At 44.3% G+C, this 19,493-nt stretch overlaps 1 protein-coding gene across 4 annotated transcripts in view; it reads left to right on the top strand.

Annotated features, from left to right (window-relative positions):
• Positions 1-2,663: 2,663 nt before the first annotated feature.
• Positions 2,664-19,493, top strand: part of LOC135896946 (zinc finger CCCH domain-containing protein 11A-like) — a 92,418-nt gene continuing 75,588 nt past the window's right edge. Inside the window, exons 1-4 of one of the 4 annotated variants that reach the window (XM_065425490.2) lie at positions 2,664-2,808; positions 8,522-8,686; positions 10,794-10,939; positions 16,470-16,589. In XM_065425490.2, the coding sequence (XP_065281562.1) occupies positions 10,874-10,939; positions 16,470-16,589 (186 nt within the window). In that variant the 5' untranslated portion in view covers positions 2,664-2,808; positions 8,522-8,686; positions 10,794-10,873. Of the gene's footprint in view, positions 2,917-8,521; positions 8,687-10,793; positions 10,940-16,469; positions 16,590-19,493 lie in introns of all 4 variants that reach the window. The other 3 variants (XM_065425493.2, XM_065425492.2, XM_065425491.2) reach the window with 3 other exon arrangements.

Raw genomic sequence — 19,493 nt, 5'->3', positions numbered from 1 at the left:
ACTTGCAATTCATATGCTTTGCTCCTACTTGGTGTTGTGTTGTCTATAAACAATTCCCCTTTCCTCCTACTTATCCCCACCCCACCCTTTTGAGATTATGCAGCTGCATTCACAAAGACTGAAAATGCATTCCTCTTCTTCATACAATGCATCTTTAATATTTAAATGCCACTGACTTGCCTTTCTTACACTTTTTCTTGGCACTGCGTCATCCACAAGTACTCATCAAATCATGCACTTAGATGGCTGTACTCATGTCTGTCTCGTGTGTAGCCTCTGAAGAAGGCAAGACCACAGATACGGCACTTGTAAGGCTTCTCTCCTGTATGTGTGCGCACATGGCGCATCAGGCAGGCCTTCTGAGTAAACCGTCCGGGACATAGGTGGCAGGTAAACGGTCGTTCCCCTGTGTGTGTGCGCCGATGGTTCAGCATGACAGCCCACTTTGGTGTACGGTACTCGCAAAAATTACAGGCAAAAGTATGCTGGCTTTTCCCACCCATGTGGCGACCACTGCGAACAAGAGGGGGTGGTGGGCCTCCTGCAGAAAGCAGCAGAAAAATAGAAATCACTTCCATGTGTTGTATTTGCAAAGTTTCATAAAAGCTTCTATTAGTTCACACATAAGAACAAGTGCTCAATGAAGATCCAGAAAATGAAATATATATATATATATATATATATATATATATATATATATATATATATATATACACACACAAGCACTGTTTATATGTGGTTCTTCCTTCCAGTTGTCAGATAGTCTAGAGTGTGCCAATGTCCCAGTAATATGAGTTTATAAAAACTTATTAACTGGCACTGCAGTGATTCAGAGGAAGCACAGACTTCAGATTGATGATTGTTGATTCACGTGCTATGCTACGAATTCAGTCCCTACGCTCTGAGCACCTTTTGTCAGCTCACAATTGCCATGCAGTGCATGAAACTAAATCTGTTGCAATTTTGTGTGCTCTTTCATTTGCTGAAAAAAAGCTTGCGACCTTCCAACAATCTACCAGGTGTAAAATACTTTGCATGCAAAGTATAATACAGTGTTTTAATAATGTATGCCTCATAATCAGAAAGTGGTTTTGGCACGTAAAACCCCAAATATTATTATTATTATTATTAATAATGTATCATAGCAGTTTTGTTGTTGCCAAAAGGTAATTTACTGAGCCATAGTCATATTACATGTTAAGCCATCAGCTGAAATGAGCCAATGCATGCATGCACTTCCCATTATTCCCTCTCTAGGTGAAAGTACCACGATTAAGCTTGCACCCACTAGCGATATCTTCATCAAGGATAAGATTCACATACTCTATGGTCCCAGTAGACTGATAAAACTATGCATATAGAGAAAACAAAGCACTCTAGTAGAAGTAAACATACAATTATGTTTCAACATCTTATAAGCTATCACCTGAAAGGTTGATACCCATCTTGAAAGGCATGAAGTAGTTGTTACTTTAATTCTCACATCCTTGCATCAACTCACCTAACAAATAACTTTCATAAAAGAGTCTTATTTTGGCTTATGTGAATTACGTCTCTGTAATTGGACCTCTAAGCCACAGGTACATCTTCAGAAAGGTTATAATGTTTACCCTACTGTTACATACTTGTTCTGTTGGGTAAAATGCTTTGCACAGATCACATTTATTACAAATCAATGCCGACAGAAATTATGGTGTCAGTATACATAAATTTAAATTGCTTGATATATGCCTTTGAGGACAAGTTACACGCAGACGTGCACATTCACTTCAATAGTGATGTAGCTCCGTACAGGCATACAGCTGCAGCATATGCATTCGTTTTCATGAATAGTGCAAGGAAACGGCACACAAAGAAATGATGGAACATGAACATATTTATGTGCCGTTGTTTTGGGCTCTTCTTTAGCCTGAATGGCAACTACTTTAATCAATCCAAGTTCTTCGAATGACAACGCCTAAAAACAATCGCATAGATGAAAACGAGACACAACGTTCGTAGTAACCAAACATTCTTGCCATTCTCACATTAGCCACTTTCTTTTAACAGTGTGCCTCTCCGCCCCCAAATCGGAAATGTGAACAAATAAAACTTCACAACCGCGGGCATGAGACAAGTTCAAAAACGGTCATCGAGGAAACTGAACTGCTTCCACCACACGTGGTCTGCCAGAGCATGCAGAACAAGCGTGATCGATGGAAAAATATAAAGCACAACTCTTTGCGACAAGCACACGAGACAAACGATAATCATCAGTGATGTGACCAAGAACAATCGTTATCACACAAGCGCGAACAGTTTCACTTTCACGCAAGCAGAGTCGTAAACGCAAAGTCGGACGGCCACGCACGGGCGCACGCTCGACATTCTGCTGTCCAGGGAGTTTATTTCTTTTCTCCATGCTGCTGCTGCCAATCGCGCACAGCGAACACATATTTACTGTAGTGAACACACGGACAACCAAAAGAACAAGATTACTACAATGATTTAATCGCGATGGCGATGATGGCTATTAATGTGATTGAGCTTATCTTTCGGTTGCAAGTTGTCTTCGCCTGACCAGCCTGACGTTCTGAGTAATTTGGGCGTGGGCAAAGATACATTTTATTTCATTCGATATTTGAATTGTGTGTGTTCCATAAAAAATTACGCAGTCCGTTTCCCCGGGCAGCGTTTTCGCTTTTGCAGTCGAAAACAAAAGGGAAACGACCAGTCCACTTCCTAATTTCCAGCTCGCTCGTCGTCCGACAGCGCCATCTATTTTTGTTGCTCCTAGTTCTTGCTCTTCAACTGTGCCATCTTGAGCAAGTAAGTTCCGAAGATTACTTTCCCGTTTCGTACCATTGCTTTTAGTAATTTATCATTTGTGGTCACCCGGAGTTAATTTAATATGTGCCGCCGATGCTCCCCGACGATGTGAGTTCTCTGCACTCGTATAAGAGCAGTGTGTGCCTTTCCAGGTCCCTTCTTAAGCCTAAGCTGAAAACGTGTTGATTTTGTGATTGCTTCCAATCCTCGCTTGCCTCAAATAGAACGAGAGCAAATGTTGCGTTCTTTCAAGGCTGGTGCCAATTTGACAGAAAGGTTTATGGGTTTACATTTCAGCTTCGCGAATGATTGAAACTGCCACAGAGAAGCGCCAGACAGAACCCTCCAGTTCTTTATATTTTTTTCACACTGTGGTTGACGAAAACATCTGCACCTAATTTCTCTCCCCGACGCTCGAGTTTCCCAAACTACGTTAGCGCTACTGCCGCTGTCGTGTAGACTGTTGCGCACCGCACGCAAATGACGCCGGCTGGTGTGGGCATTCCGAGGTAGTGACCTTTCCCTTCACTACTCGGATTGAATGACGCCACATCGTCGCCGTACCGAAATTCGGCGCCGAACGGGCGCTTCCTTTCGGCGCGTCTAGACAAGCTTTGCAAGGAACGCGATTTGCATTTGCATGCTCCTAGCTGCGATTTCCGGCGCAGTTCCATTGCGACAGAGCCAGCAGTTCGACGCTGTTCCGCAGCTTTCCACCACGCCTCTCTTCGGCGCCCTCTTGACGTTAATGTCGCGAGCTCACTCAACAGCAGTTTATTGTAGTACAAGAATAGCACCCCCGTTGTATTTTTCCTGAAGCGCTGCACTGACAGAGCGGAAACGCCTTTCATTAGTGCGCGTTCGCACGTCTCCTTTAGTTCTGAGGATGTCTGAGGTCCGTGCTTGATTGCGCAAGCGCAGCTTTCGTTTTCACAGCCGCACATTGGTTCGCGGAAGTTGCAGTCCCATACTGACATGCTGCTGCATTGACTTTAGGTCTCCTCGATTTGGCTGCACTTCCTGCACTAGTTCTGCGGGTGCAGCACTCAAGCACTCGATTTGCCAGTGCAGCTAGCGCCACCTGCACTTCGGCACTCGATTTGACGTCGTGCTGCACGAGTTCATGTACACTTTGGCACTAGACTCTCCGCCAGGGGGCGGACACTCCGTATACATCCCATTGGCCGTTTTTGAGCAGACGCTCTTTCGACGCTAGCGCCAAGGTCCCCTTCAGTTACGGCCCTAATCAAGGGGCGACGCATTAGGCAAAATGGCGGCGCACATGATTGTTTACGTTGCCATGGCAACAGCAACAGCAGCCGCGCGGCGCCTCCTCTCCCAAACGTTTTTCTTTCCTTTTTGTTTTTATTATGCCGACCCGCTCCACTCTCTTTCTCTCTTTCCCCCATGTCGCGCGCGCCGCTCACTTTTTTTTGTTTTTGCCCGTAAGCGGCGCGTTTTTTCTTTTTTATAGCGCGCTTGTTACCGCGCGCCACGCGCCAGCTCGCAAGCAATGCGCGCGCTACGCGGCGCATTGGCATTGCTTGCGAGCTGGCGCGTGGTGCGCCGTGGGCTATGCATTGGCACGCACGCAGTCTTGCCCATACTTATATTATACCAGCATGTGGCGGGACATAAAAAAAATTCTACTTCCAACACAACAGATGTTTAGCCTCGCTTTATTGACTTCGTTTCCGAAAAGAGATTTTTCTTACAACGTGGTGTAATACACGCTCCAAAAATGAGCAAAAGTGAGAGGTGCATGACATATACAAGAGTACTAAAGACAAAAGTTCACAGATGGTGAAATAACAAAAGAAAGCGTGCAGTGAAAGCGCTAGAAAACGCGAAGGCCATTCCATGTATACACATATAAAAACAACATTTTTATATAACGTCCTCAAGACCTAAATGTAGACGAGCTCCTGATATGTGCACTAAGATATTGCACAAAATTGGACGACGTGTATGACGTAGTCATGACAACTATAAAAAGGGAAAACTCACTAGTAATGGCAAAAACAAGGACACGCAAAACACCTGAAAGATAGAATAAAATGCTAACATTGTTTGATTGAGAGCCATACCAAAAGAAAGCTCACTTATAGATCTGCACGAAAATATATGAAATGCTTGACATGTTCATTACTACTGAACAAATTGAAAAAAACATGGCAGAAAAAAATAACATCGTACTAAAAACTGAAACAAACATTATCACATTATTTCGCACTTGGTCACAACTTGAGTAAAGGTGGCAAGGGAACAGGAGATAGTCGGCTTTTGCAGCAGCACATAGAAAACATTCGCAGAAAGGCGTATTCCTCAATCAAAGACCAGGTAAAACAAGCCAACACGACCCTTCTTTCTACCCGAATGCAATGCTTAGCAGTAAAATTACGTCACTTAAGGCACTAAGTCGTACCTCCTGGGCTGTCCCTTGTATAATAAACATGAACTGCAAAAATCTGCATGTAGGACACTTGCAATGCTCATGCTTTCCAGAGGAAAAAAAAGCGTATCATGCCTACACATGAAGGTTGTTCGCGCGGTTTTCCCATCGGGGGTTACTGAGATAGTACACAAACACTAACAGTAATTTTTCAGCTGTTAGTTGGTTTGTAGAACGTGATACACAGAAAAAGCACTGAGGGCGGTATGGAAAGCTGGGCAAGTTACTGAAGTTGCAGAATGAGACTTGGCACAGAAAAACACAAGTCACAGACCAGGTGACAATGAGGAGGAACATCTATTTGTCAGCTTTCTCTACCGGGAAGAGGCAAGTGTAGCACAATCAAGGCGCAACGACGTCCGGAGCCTCATGGAGTACACAAATGGACAGGGCTGTGTTCGTGTACATGCGCCTTCTGATGTCCTTGGGTCTGAGCGCTCACCTGTTGTCTTTGGGCACCCGGAACAACCTTGCAGGGCTTGTTTTTGAGGTATTTGTGCACCACTGCACGATGCACGAGCGGTACGAGTCGTGAAACGGGTGAAACATCGCGGAGCACAAGCACACAGCTACCGAGGAACACAGAACTGACTAAACTAGCCACGTCGGTAAACGCACAGCAGCGCACGTATCTCGATGACAGTAGATAACAAAAATAAAGCGTTACGTAGCGGACTAAGCAGCAGCCGGGCCGGCGGGGATGGCACGGCGGCGCGGCGCGTAGACAGTCGAAGGTGAGGGAGTTGAGAGTGTATTACGAGAGAGGGCGTAGGGAGAGGAGCCTAGCGGGGGGAAGGGCTTGGCCACCTGGATCGGCGCGCGTGCGCGCGATGATCTACGAGGCCATGCAAGGGAAACGGATTTTTGCGTCGCCCTGTACACAGATGGCGCCAATTTCCTGCGCCACCGGAACCGAGGAGTGTCCCCCCCCTGTCTCCGCAAGTTCTTTTCTCGTGCACGTAGTGCAAGGCTCTTGGTAGCAGACGACACATGCGGTTCCGTGGCCATGCGGGTGTTGGTAGACGGCATTGACGGCGCCTGTTATTGGTAACGCAGCACGGACGCCAGTTTTCTTCAGGATGTGTACGCAGCATCTTGTTAAGGGCGCTTTCCGGATTCAGCTGCTGCTAAGTGCACTGAAGGCCGGGATTTTCCCACAGGTCACATTCGTTTGTATTAATTTTCCCGAGCTTACCGCTACCTCGACGTTAAGTTTACGCGAAACCACATCGGTCCGTCGTTTGAAACGTTGTGCCATATATGATTCAGAAAGGTGTGGAAACTGCGCTTGGTCATGCTTTCTGAATAATTATGCTGAAGTTGAACTAATTTCCAGGTACTAATACATAAATCCTTCCCAGAGGACAAAAAAAGCCATCGCGCACACGTTTACGCTTGCGGCACACACCAACAAAAGAAAAGCCACAGCCGCCCAGTCGCAGCAGACGAAGGCCTGAACGTTCCTGCACTTTCGTCTTCGATTTGACCGCTGCACCGAAAGCGCTAGTGTGGCGCTACACTCGCACTTCAAGAACTGGCGCGACACTGGCACGACACTTTTCTGAACTAGTGCAAAAAGTGCAGCCAAATCGAGGAGACCTTTTTCTAGAATTCTGTTCCTGACGGCACTGCTAGGTTAGCCACCACTCCTTTGGTTTGTTTCTGTGTTCCAAGCCTGCACGTGGGCATCTCAGTTGCAAATTCGAAACGCTATTTGCTTGAATATATGACATCCGAAGTATTTTTTTTTATTGACACAGTTGGTTTACACTCATTTTCACTCGCGTATATTTCCACAGAGCAAGCTGTCGGCTGCAAACTATCTCCACATTTGATAAAGCATGCGCGTGTTTAATTCGAGGTTTATCTCGTGGACGTCTAGCAATGTGCCAAGGTGGATATCGGTTTGTCCACCTGAACCAAGTCCAATTTTATTGCAGAGGCATGATTAAAAAGGATTTGCTTACCAGCCTAAGCGCATTAGTATGAACTTGTGCTCGAAAACTAGGTGATGGTGGCAAGAAAACGTGCACTCGCCAAGAATAAAAGAAAAATAAAGAACAGACGTTTCGGGCCCCGTACGGGTCCCTTGATCACAATGAAGATATAAGCATGGGCGCGCGGCTATTTATGGGTGAGGCGGCGCAGCGTGCGGGTGTATACGCTCATTTTCATTAAAACTAGGTGAAGAGTACCCCTTGCGGTAGGGAAGTGTCCATGTCGCCTTGCTGCCTAGCATGAGACCACGTGTTCGGTTGTGAATCGCGGCGACCACGTTCTGGTGTGTGCGGAATTGGAAAAACTCGTTTACCTTTAGTTGTACGTTTAAGTACTTCAGCTGGTCGAAATTAATGACTGCAGCGCGCATCATAGCACTCTCTGCTGCAGGGAAACCTCCATTATTGAAAGATGTTGAAAGCTGGCGCTTCTTGGAATTTATGCTCGCGGACGACTTTTGCATTAATCCTTTTAACTGTCTTGACAAATTCCTACAAATTCTTTAGAATGATAAAGAAAAAAATTGGCAAAAGTCATAGCGTGCTACTTTGTTGTCGAAATTACAAGAAATTGAGCACAAGTACATGTGCAAAAAATGGCCAGAAATTCACAACTGAACTCGTCATCAGTAACAGAAGGAGCTTATTGTGATGGAGAGTTACCTTGTCATGGGCAGGTAAGGAGTTAAAGGTGACATGACATTGGTGTGGTGCCTCATGGGGATTTTCGTTGAAGGAATGAATGATTGAGTTGCTATGCAGCACAGTTGGGCTGTTGGGATGCGAGCTCATTAATTCTTAGTCGAACTAGCCTTTCTTGATGAACTGTTTTTTTTTTTTCAACCATGACCACTACTTACCGACAGCCATACATATGTGTTGTGTGCACTTCGTAAAATCTCCACTTGACATAACAAAAGCTGGTCTTGAGGTGTCTAATGGTTTGCTATCCACACTGCTTTGAGGAACTGGGAAGCAATAGCTCTTACCCTCGACATCTGGCACTATGCAGTACTGTGGATGCAATAGGCTACTCCAGGTCATATTTGTTTGCACACTGAGCACACTTTGTATACATGCTGTATGCCTCAGTTACTACACTACACCTGCATTCTGTTGCATGCATTGTCACCTCTGCAGCTGTAGCAAGGTGTCTTGGAACTCATCAACCCCACCCTTCCCTTTGACTGCAGTCATTTCTGCTGTCAGCTTGCACACACAACGTGTCTGTGAACTGTGAACACTTCTTTTTCTTTGTGCGCAGGCCGTTATGTCTCTTGGCAGTAACTAGGATGCCCGGCCAACTGCCGTGCCCACGTCACCCGCTGTGCTTTGTCGGTATTGACCTGTAAGCACTCGGCAGCTCCAGCTGAACGTTGTCGTAGGCACACAAGACACACACTCACCAAAGAAAGGCACTTCCTGTCAAGTAAGTAGTCTTCGCATTGTTACATGTTGGTCATAGTGCATATGATAATGTCTTGTTCCTTATTACTTCTGCCTGTCCTTTATTCTATACGGGATCACTGTCGGAGTTGATATTTATAGAATCTGATCAGGTGAATTAGGTGTCTAGGGCCATTTATATTCGTCATAATGCCTTTGTCACCTGGACAAGGGTAATTATTAATGCAGGCATTGCATGAAGTGTGGTTTTGTTTTGAAAGGAACATCCTGCCCCCCCCCCCCCCCCCTTCTCAGCGTGTCTAAGCAGATTTCAATAGTGTGTGCCTGGTCACAAGGACACTTGAAAGTCTTTTGAACAAAAAGACTTCTCCCGAAAAGGAGTTTCGCCCGCAGACATGTGACAGGGAGCGATCTTTTTCAGAAGCGGTCTTGTTTGGAAACTGAATTCGTTGATCTCTTTTACGGCCGAAAAGGAGTAGCCTCGAAACCAGTGAGCGCCAGCAACTGTTATGTATAAAGAAAAAAAAAAGCAAGTACATATTTCTCTGTTGCCTAGGCTCATCGTAAAAAATAATTTTGTCTTGCAGAAGGTGCAGTAAACCCAGTAATGCTCATTTTCTTCTGTACTCGTAAGCAGGTCGAATGGGTTGCGGATGTCCTGTGATGATACTTACAGACGTGTGCCTCACAGACGAGAAAAATCGCACGCAGTATTGTGAGAATCGATGGCCAACGCCGTTGACGAAACAGCCCTAGGCGCACACAAAAAGCACCCTATAGTGGGAATGCTGCAGCCAATGTGTTAAAAGAAGCCCAATGTTGCCAGGCAAACTTGTGCACTTCGCTAGTCCTGCAAACTCTCTTTAAAGTACGAGAATAAATCTTTGCCATAACGTTTCTTAATCTGGTGTTGTTAAACTTATTTGAAAAATGTGTAATACAACAACTTTTCACTTATATTTCGAGATAGATCAGTTTAAGTTCCTCAATTTTGTTTCAAATGCCAGTGCCACGCTTTCGGTAGCGTGTCCAGAAGGAAACACTAAAAAGAGATCGTCAGTGCCGTTTGTCTGCTGTGGAATGCCTCTTCATTAAAAAGACTTTCAAGTGGGTAAAAGGCTGCTAACGTAAAAGAGTTTTTGCATGCTCGTTTGACAGAGGTATTAGTTGAAATTGACGATATGGACATGCTTAAATCTGTTCTGGAGTGCTTTCTTTTTTCTTTCTTTGCTTCTATGTGCTTGTGTTGCGAGACTGCCACATGACAAGGTGCCTTGTCATGTTGTGCCAATGGTGCAACCAACGTGTCTATAAATTGTTCAATGAACTTGGGCTCTCCTTAGGTACATCATTAACGCTGATGGACGTAGTCAAAAAGTCACTTCGTAGCCTCGCCACTGTACCACTGTCACCAATTGCATAGATTTACACATTGGTTAGCATGCTGCGTCATGAATCTGTGTATGCACAAATGCACTAAAATGCAGGCTACTGTTGAAGTGCTCTCTGTGATCCAGTACTTTGAGACTTGTAAGACTGGTAATTATAAATACTATAAGGTACCCTCAGTAGTGCCAGCGGGGAGCAATGATTACGGTTGATAAGCATTTAACAAACTTCTTGCGTGGCTTGCAGGCATGTTGTGGCATTTGGTTCCAAGCAACACGGCGAGTCTTAGACACACTGGTTCTGACGAGCCTCAATCGCATTGTGCTTGTGTGACCATGCGAAACCAATTCTCAGCTGTGGAGTAAAATGAAAATGGTGACGCCACTTGAATGTATTCTTACCCAGGGGGTCATTCACAATTCTGCCTTGTCGACCAACCCTGCTGTATTTTCTGCTGACTTCTTGAAGGGATAGTGGCATTGGTGTCGTAGTTAGCCCAAACATGAGCATCATTTTTTTGTCAAATCGGTGCCGTTCCAAGAACAGGCAAGGCAGCATCGCAGAGTGTGATCGACGAGCTCAAAAACTATGACATTATGCAGGCCTATCTCGGCTCTGCAATCACTCTAGAAAACACACCAAGTGCAGTTGGTAGTCACAGCTGTTCATGTAGCTTGTGTATGTCTGAAAGTGTTGATCTTTAGGCAAGATGACTTAAAATGTCACCTTTTTACTCGCAGGAAAGGAGCAAGGCAGCAGAATCGAAACTACACCACAGCTAGAACCTAACAACAGCCCAAGGTAGCGCCAAGCAAAAGTGATGGCTGCCAACCATGATAGAAAGAATGATGACTGCTACTTTTACTTTTACTCGACGTGCACCAAGGTGAGCCAATTACTTGACCACCACATTTTGCAAAGAGGTGTTTAGCCTTGTTACCACCTTCCTTTTTCATTGCGTCACCATTGTGGGAAGCAAGTCAGTCAGAGGCGCAGTTAAAACAGGCACCAGTGACAGATTGTGTTCCTTCAGTGTTGACTTGCTAATCTTGACTCCAGCATGACACTTAATCCTTGAAATGAATGCCAGCACAGGAATTCTAGCATGGGCGCTGGTTGGTGTAACAGTTAAGATTTCTATGTTTGTCAGGTTAGACAAATACTTGTTTTGAAGCCCGTACTTGCGCACAATTTTTCTTGGCTATGAAGCGAAAGCTGGGGGGCCGGAGCTTCTGCACATGACTGTATTTGTATTCAATGTAGTCGGACAAATTCTGCACCGGTTTCGGCTTCGCCAACCTGGCACAACTTACCATATTTATATGATTGTAGGTCGACCTATTTTTTTTTTATTTGAAAATCTGGAATGGGTGGTTGGAGGAAGGGTCGACTTACAATCGAAAACAAAACATGGCACCACCAAAAAAGCAAGACCAAAGAGATATCAGGGGAGCTACAATGTAGTTACAATTTTATTGTAACTATGGCCCTACCTGTAGTTTTCACTATTCTGCACGTTTGTTCGCTTTTCGGAAGGGTTTTGCAACATTTCTTAGTTTTACAGCGCACAAAACTCTCATGGGGCATGTCAATAGTCGATGTAAGTGCCGCTGTTCCATTCGCGGCAGCACCCCCAGAACGGCGGCACTTGCACGGAGTATCAACACAGATGGTATCTATAGTTTGTGAAAGAGCAGACGCCGCTCACGTGTTTCTATTTCCCTGACGTGTTTGACTTGACTGCCGGCTACGTGCTACTTCCATGCTTCGTCAATCATGAGTGCTCCAGGCCCACTAAACATTCGGCCATCGTTCACAGCAGTGTTCAAGAGAGCTGCCATCCTTTATGGCGAAGAAACAAATCGCTGCGCAGCGGGCTGCAAGTTCGATGTTTCTGAACGGGTGGTGCGAGAGTAGCGACTGCAGCGAAGCAAAATATTCGCCTGTGACGGCAAGCGAAGAGTTTCCCACGGGCTGAAATCGGGACGCTTTCCAGAGCTGTAGGCCAAGCTTGCGGGGTACGGTGCTGAAATGCGTGATCAGTCCCTGCTAGTGAAGTACGACATGGTAATGAAACAAACCCAGTTCTTCGCCTTTTAAGGACCTGCTCCGCCGTAAGTACGAGTGGCTGGCGGCAGAAGAACGCGAACATACGCCAACTGGACCTGTCAAAAGAGCCTTCCTGATGGCTGTGTGTGGTTGCGTGCATTTCATGTGGGCTGCTGTTCCACAAGATGTCGTGGTGCAGTCGTTTGCCAAATGTGGAATTTCGCTGGACGACGATGCGCTGTGGGACCGTAGCAGCGATGACGATGGCAGCACTCGTGAGGACGCTGACACAAGTGAAGACAAGTAGTCCAGTGACCATGCCAGCGACTAATAAAGTTTCGTTATGGAATGCGCCCTCGGGTATTCTCTTCTTTTTTTTTTTTCTTGTCACGCATATGGCGGGGGGCGGGGGGTGTCGACTTACAGTCATGGTAATACGGTATTAGTGAAGGCAGAGACAATTAACTTGGCATGAATGAGTCCATGTTTGTACACACCTGATATTTACTGAGTTCTGAACAGTGAGCAACGCAGCCTGCGTTGACCGTATGACCTCGGTGTCCACTAGGACGCACAACTGACACTGGCATTGGTAGAGCTGGTGCAGCAGTTAACTCACTCACTTGGTTGTACATGCCGACTGTTCTGATTACCAGTTGGGTTAGCTTGGTTTGTGCGTAGATGCAGCAAACACTTTCGTGTGCTTCGACAATTTTTTGTTGCTGAAGTTGACCAACAGCCTCCCAGGGTAGTCAATTGGCGGGACATTAAGGGGGGACACAGCAATTGAAGTGGTCAAATTGTCCAATTTTTAGATTTTCTGATTTATTTATTTTTTTGTGATCCACGGACATTTATTTACCACATGGTGAAATATTACAACAAAATACGCTGTAGAAGTTGAGAAAGCAGCACTTTCCTAGAGTGCTGTCATCAAAAATTGCGAAAAAATCTGGCTTCAGAAGGCCCCATCGCACCTCAGATCGCTCGGCTATTCGTTGATGCAGCCTTGCCACCTTGGTGTCATCGTAAAAAGGAGATTTGGAGCTCAAGATAGCTGGAGTGACGCATTTCTCCACCGAAAAATAAAGCAGCAAACGCAAGCGAAAAAAAAGGCAAATGCGGCATTGCAATCAGGCGGAGTATTCATGTGGAGCACAGGGCACGCTCCTGTTGGCAGTTAGAGATTTGAATTGTTGACGAACCTCTCTCGCACACATTTGTGCAGCAGCGAGCTGTGCGTTCCGATCAACATGATCGACGATTTTGGCAGCTCACGCACATTTTCTGTAATGAGCCCCAAAGGAATCGAGTTTCGGATGGCCCACGTGTACGGAAGACCACGAAAGGTGTGGAAAAGGGAGAATAGTCATAGAAAGCGGATGCCAGCGAGCTTGTTGTTGAGGCACGACTGACTCAGCAGGTGACCGGGAAAGCGCGCCCGCCTGTGGTGCTAATGATGCGACCGTAGGCTATGGTGACAGTGCGTCCGCAAGCAATGGCGAAGGCACGTCCGCGAGCGCAGGCAAAGGCACGTTTGCCAGCAATGGTTAAAGCGCGACCGCGAGTGATGATGACGGTGTGTCCACATGGGGTTGTAACGGCAACGTGACATCGGCGGAGCAGAAGTTTTTGCATCAAATATTCAACTGCAGATTTCAACTCAACTCCACTAATAAAGAGGTTTTGCAACGAGAGACAAGAGCAGGCGTTTTGAATGCACTGTCATGTACGTCTGCACGACGGATGGATGCACAATAATAAAAAAGGCAACTAAGGTGCGCGAAACTGCTGCAAGAAAGCGAAAAACTACATCAAAATGTAAAGAAAATGTGTCCTCACAGGCAAAGGACTACATCCCAGGCAGGTTCTGGGTGCTCAAACCAAAGATATAAATGTTTACAACAGATAGAACTTTGAGCTCAGTTTTCTCAGCTTTCATTTTCTGTGCAGTTGCTTTCAGTCATCACAGTGCCATTTCGCAGTGAATGAAGATAAAATCATTCTGTTTTTTGCACTTAGATCTTGAAATTTTGATGAGTGCAATAAAGCAGTCCATTTTTAACTGCACCTCACAAAAAAATTTATAATGGGTTCTTTGCAAAAGTCGTTAGTAAGACAGTATGCATAGCAAAGTTAAAAAATATTTAAATGCACATTTCAGCATTTAAAAAATAAAGCAATACCTTTATTGCACAGAGTGGCCTTTGTAAACATGGGGAAGGTGGAAGATCTTGGCAAACTTATGTGTAAATAATTTGGGGATGACCTTTAGAGGCTGTCAATTGTAACTAGAAAACTGTAGTAGACAGCACAAAACTAATTTCAGTTATGATATCATTATAGCAAATCACACCTGCATGCAAAATTTCACCATTTTTTCCCATGAATAAAAAAAAAGTTTTAATTGCCAAGTCCCCCCCTTAAGCGAAGGACACTCACCAGAAGACGTGGGTGCCATTTGCCTTTTAGGAATCTGTAAAACATGTGATGGTCTTGGGTTTGTGAAAACTTGAATGGGCAAACTGAATGTGCAGTAAGATATCTGTCGCTGACTACATATTCCCAATTAGCCGCTATATTAAAAAACAAAAACAAAAAATATTTTCTACTTCCCACGTAAGAAAAAGTGGACAAAACTGCAGGGCTACTTTCAGCAGTGGTAAAAGAGCAGCACTTTGGTTTTGTAGCCTTTGCTTCATAGCCAAAAAAAGGTTGTCCATCAGTATAGCAGCCTTTGCCAGTGCAGATTTAGGAGAGCTTAAAATTATGATAATTGGCAAGCTTTTGTGGCTCCATAACTCTGCAAGCATGGCAATTTTCAGTACTAGTAGTGCCATATTCTTAGTCAATCACTTTAGAGGATACTTACGCATGAAGTATGTGAAACATAACACCCTATTAGTGCAGTGTGCACCATATCTGCTGACATATCCAGTGAGCGCATTCTGAAAGTGATCATTAAAGAATGTGGCCCATGGTTTCCCTTGCTAGTGGCCAATTTTGTAGCAGGAGTTCGAATGAAAAAAATCGAGCCCTTTCCTCGATGGACATTGCTCTATGAACAAGTCCACGCTGTTGTGCTGTTGCCTTATGTTGCACTTCTGGTAGGCAATTCCCAATTCTCACAGAAATTTCTTGGCTAAGAAAACCTTGAGTAAAGTTTTATTGCAGCCCAAATGCGCAGTCAAGAATCAAGGAGTGCACCTCTATAACTGTGCCCAGAAGAATGTTTAGACCAGTACGCTGAGGTTGAAATGAAATTATTGTCCATACAACTTACATGTTTCAGAAACCTCTCTTATAAGCATGAATGACCAGAGCGGCCCTATTTTTGTTAGTCACAATTATATGAAGCCAAGGAACCACGAATGGGAAGTTGGTTGTTGCATTCATGAAAATGTAGAAGTGATGAGGCAAAGGAAAGTGAAAGTGGGGCTAGAAACAACTTGCTGTCGCTTGGAGCCCAACCCACATACTGTGTTAAGCATGCAATGTTCTACCAGTCATGTATTTTGGTTTCTTTGCTGTTTCACTTAATGAATTTGTTTGGGTTGTTCGAAAGTCTTCAAAAAAATTTGTGAAATTTTGCTTTACCATGGTATTGGTCAGCAGCAGAGTTCAAAGTTCAAGTGACATGAATGTTCTTGGGTGTCAATAGTGGACCGTAGTTGCGTCAGCATTTATCCTGTGCATAAAACGCTGCTTCCCAAGTTAGTAATGCCTTTTGCTTAGCCATATTGTGTCTAATATTGTAGCTGTGGTTCTCTCGATTAAACATGTGTAGCATGATTGCACTGCAGCTTCATGATTGCATGATTGTCGCTCAAGTCAGGAATCCTGTCGTGGCTGTGATGATGATGAGCTTAACTCACACATAAGATTAACGGTCATGTGCTAGAATTGCAAGTTTGGAGACTTGCGGCTGGGCCATCTTCAGAACAGCATAATATGCTGGGAAGTACAGAAAAGAGACACAATGGAGTTCTATCAACAGAAATTTTTATTGAAGCAAACAATATAAAGGCTGGTGTCAACCTGGCAGTGAGGTTGAGTTTGTGAAGTTGCTTTGTGGATACACAATGGCATAATTCCACAATTTTAATAATGCTTAAACTTGGTGTATGTGCACAGTCACTTGTGACAAGATCAACGTATGTTTTGTGCTTAAAAGCTGAACTAGTGGCATGGTCTGTTTTGTAAGAAACTCAGTTACACCTGGTAAGGCTTTCTAATGAGGATTCATCAAAGGGGTCTGATAATTGTATCCTATAAGTACGCATTGGTGGTTGTTAAAAGGAACAGCTGTAGCTTGTTTCTAGAAACCTTTTCATGGACTTGAGATTAATTGCTTTGTGTTGTTGTAGGGGGATGACTGTCCCTTCCGGCACTGCGAAGCAGCTCTGGGCACAGAAACGGTGTGTCCAGCCTGGAAGGAAGGCAATTGCATGAAGAAGTCGTGCAAGTTTAGGCACATGGAAAGCAGGGTAAGGATGAAGAAGGCGGTGCACTGTTGTAACTACTAGATTGTGCGCTAGTGCTACCTTTATTTTTATCTTGCTATCTCTGCACACATGGCTGAGGACAAAAAATTTTCTTTATCACGTAATCTGGATTAACAAAGCCTGAGCTTGAAGGAACTGTGAAACAAGGGCACTGAGTTGCGATGGATAACGCATTAAATAAAAACTGAACTGTGTTTGCATTAAAATTTGGTACAGCTGGTATAGAAGTTTGTACAGCAAAATGTAATACTTACCTGCTTGAGACATAGTTGCCAAAATTCTCGACTCAGTTTTCATAGAGTGTAATGTGTTAGCTGACCGTGTAAACTGTAGCTGCTCTTAGAATTGTTTATGGTTAGGACTTACCGTGATCATATTTTGTTATGTGCCGTGGTACCCTGGAGGCTACGGCACTGCACTACTGAGCTCAAGGTCATGGTTTAATCCCAGTTGCGGTGACTGAATTTCGAGCAGAGTGAAATGTAAAAATGCTTGTGTACTTAGATTTAAGTACACCATATGATGAACTACTCCAGGTGGTCAAAATTAATCCAGATTCCACCACGACAACATGTCTCATAAGTCGATCATGGTCTTTAGCACGTGAAATCCCAGAATGTAAATTTTAATCTCATTTTATTGTGAATAATCTAACTGCATCTTGTCAATTTATGGGGTGTTTGAAGCTGCAACAATTTAACACAAATGGAAAGTGACAGGACCGATGTACCTTTGATTCTAGCTTCAGTTTGGGTGAAAGGATGCCTGTATGGATGAGCATTAGAAATGCACGATAAGTATCAGAATATACACAGAAATACACGGATAAGCATTAGAAATGCAATTTACATTTGCACTGGTACGTAAATCAGTGTACGCCTACTAAAGAAGTTGTTGGGAACCAAGGGATCGCAGCGGAGCGCCAGAACAAGAGGACCCGCCTAGCAGGCTTCCAGTACTGAACCGCATGTGCCTTGCTTGTGTATTAAGCGCATGCCACCCAACTTTATTTTCGTTGTCTTTTACAGCCGGCACCAAGGTGCCGGCCGAGAGCGCCTATCTTAGAGTCCCTGCGTTGCGCGTCGGTGGGCGTTACAAAGCTAAGCTTTGATTCAAGGGCCATGCAAGAGGTTGTTGTGAACGAAATGCCAATACAGTGAAGCTTGTTAAACTGCAGTTGGCTGGAGCTCGGAAAAAGTACGTATTAAACGGTCGAACTGTTTAAGGGGTGACACCCAACTTAAATTTTCTTTTTTTATTTGTGGCCACAATTTGATAAAACTTCCATCACTTATGTATTTTGACATGCTGATTTCAAATATTCAATTGGTTTTCCCATGCAACAAGTACTTTTATAAATATAAGCAATTCATGGTTTTTGTATGGACTAATTTGGAGGCAAGTTCTCTCTACAATGCTGGCTGTTAATGAAGGAGACTGGTGCATCAAAATGATGTTGAATGATCAGAGGTTGCAGTGCTACAAGAATGAATGTTCTAAAGTGATTTATGCCAAAGTTACAGCAAGTCAAACTTTTGTGAGCAGAAGGCATTAGTGAAACCCTGGAGAAACTATTACTTTTTCAAAATTTCTGTAATGATATTTGTTCACATTTTAGGCCTACTGCACTCCCAATTTGACCACCTTTCTGACGAAAAAAGAATTATTGCAATAAGATGAGTAGAACCAGAGATATCGTTACTCCAAAACTACACTACCATCAAAAATGTCGCTTTGAGAAAACGAGAAAAAACATTTCAGGACATGTTCATGGTGATTACGGCAAATGCTTGAATACTAAATTGATCAAGGATGATAAAGGGTCCAACCAGGCAAGAATGAAACTTTCGCTTCTTAAAGGGGGGACACTGTAATTCAAATAATGTTCATGATGTTTTCCATCAATATTCATGAAACTTGCCATTCTTGTTAAGACTTTTGTGCTGATTTCAAATATCTAATTATTTTTTCAATAGGCCATTTAGTTCTGAAGATAAAATTCATTGTTCATAATTTGCAGAAACAATAGGGGGGGAAAATGCGCTACGAAATTCGTATTGGCACATGCCTGGGTACTAGAAAACATACGGAACATAATGGTAGGAATACTATTTTGATATATCAAATATTAGTAATTTCATAGCAATTCAATCTTTACTGTTCGAATTGTGGCTACCCTATTGTCTGATCTAAAGCAGAATTGAAAATTTTTAAAGCATAAATTCCAAAATCTGACCCTACATTGTGTACAAGTGAAAAGTCGGTGTTTTGAGAAAATGTGAAAAAAAGGATTACATTCACTTTTAATCAAAGGTACAGAAATAATTTTGCATTATTTTGCAGTGAAAGTGGCTTTGCATCGCGCGCGCGGCAAGGTTGTTGTTCACGCGGGTCGAGCTCCACCCCGACACGACATCGCCGCAACATGCGCACGTGATAACGATCTTTATGGCGAGGCCAGATTACCGTTCGCTTTTGCCTCCTGCGACGCTGCCGCCGCACACCTTGCACTTGACAAACATCAGTGTGTTAACGGAGTTCTACTGAGGATAGCGAAGCCTGCCTCGGCGTCGACTGGCGCGGCTGCAACGCCGTCGGCGCGAGTGAGCAAATCCAGCACCCGCTTTGTTGCTGACGTTGACGCAAGAACGAAGTTTTTTTGAGCATTCATCTCCCTCTGCAACAAATCCGCACGCTGCAACATTGCAGTGTCACGCCAAACGCGGCCGCTGTCCGTAACGATTTCACTCATTTGTGAGCTGGCTAGGCCTACTTCGGCATCGTCCGCGGTTTCGGCATCATTTGCGGTTGGTGGCGAGCTACTCTCGATGCTTTCAGAAGGCATGGAGCGCTTTTGAAAGAGAAGCTGATCGTTTCTTTTTTATG

Source organism: Dermacentor albipictus, chromosome 3 (assembly GCF_038994185.2).
Source record: "Dermacentor albipictus isolate Rhodes 1998 colony chromosome 3, USDA_Dalb.pri_finalv2, whole genome shotgun sequence".
NCBI classification, from domain to species: Eukaryota; Metazoa; Arthropoda; class Arachnida; order Ixodida; family Ixodidae; genus Dermacentor; species Dermacentor albipictus.
This window is presented reverse-complemented; position numbering and strand designations above follow the sequence as displayed.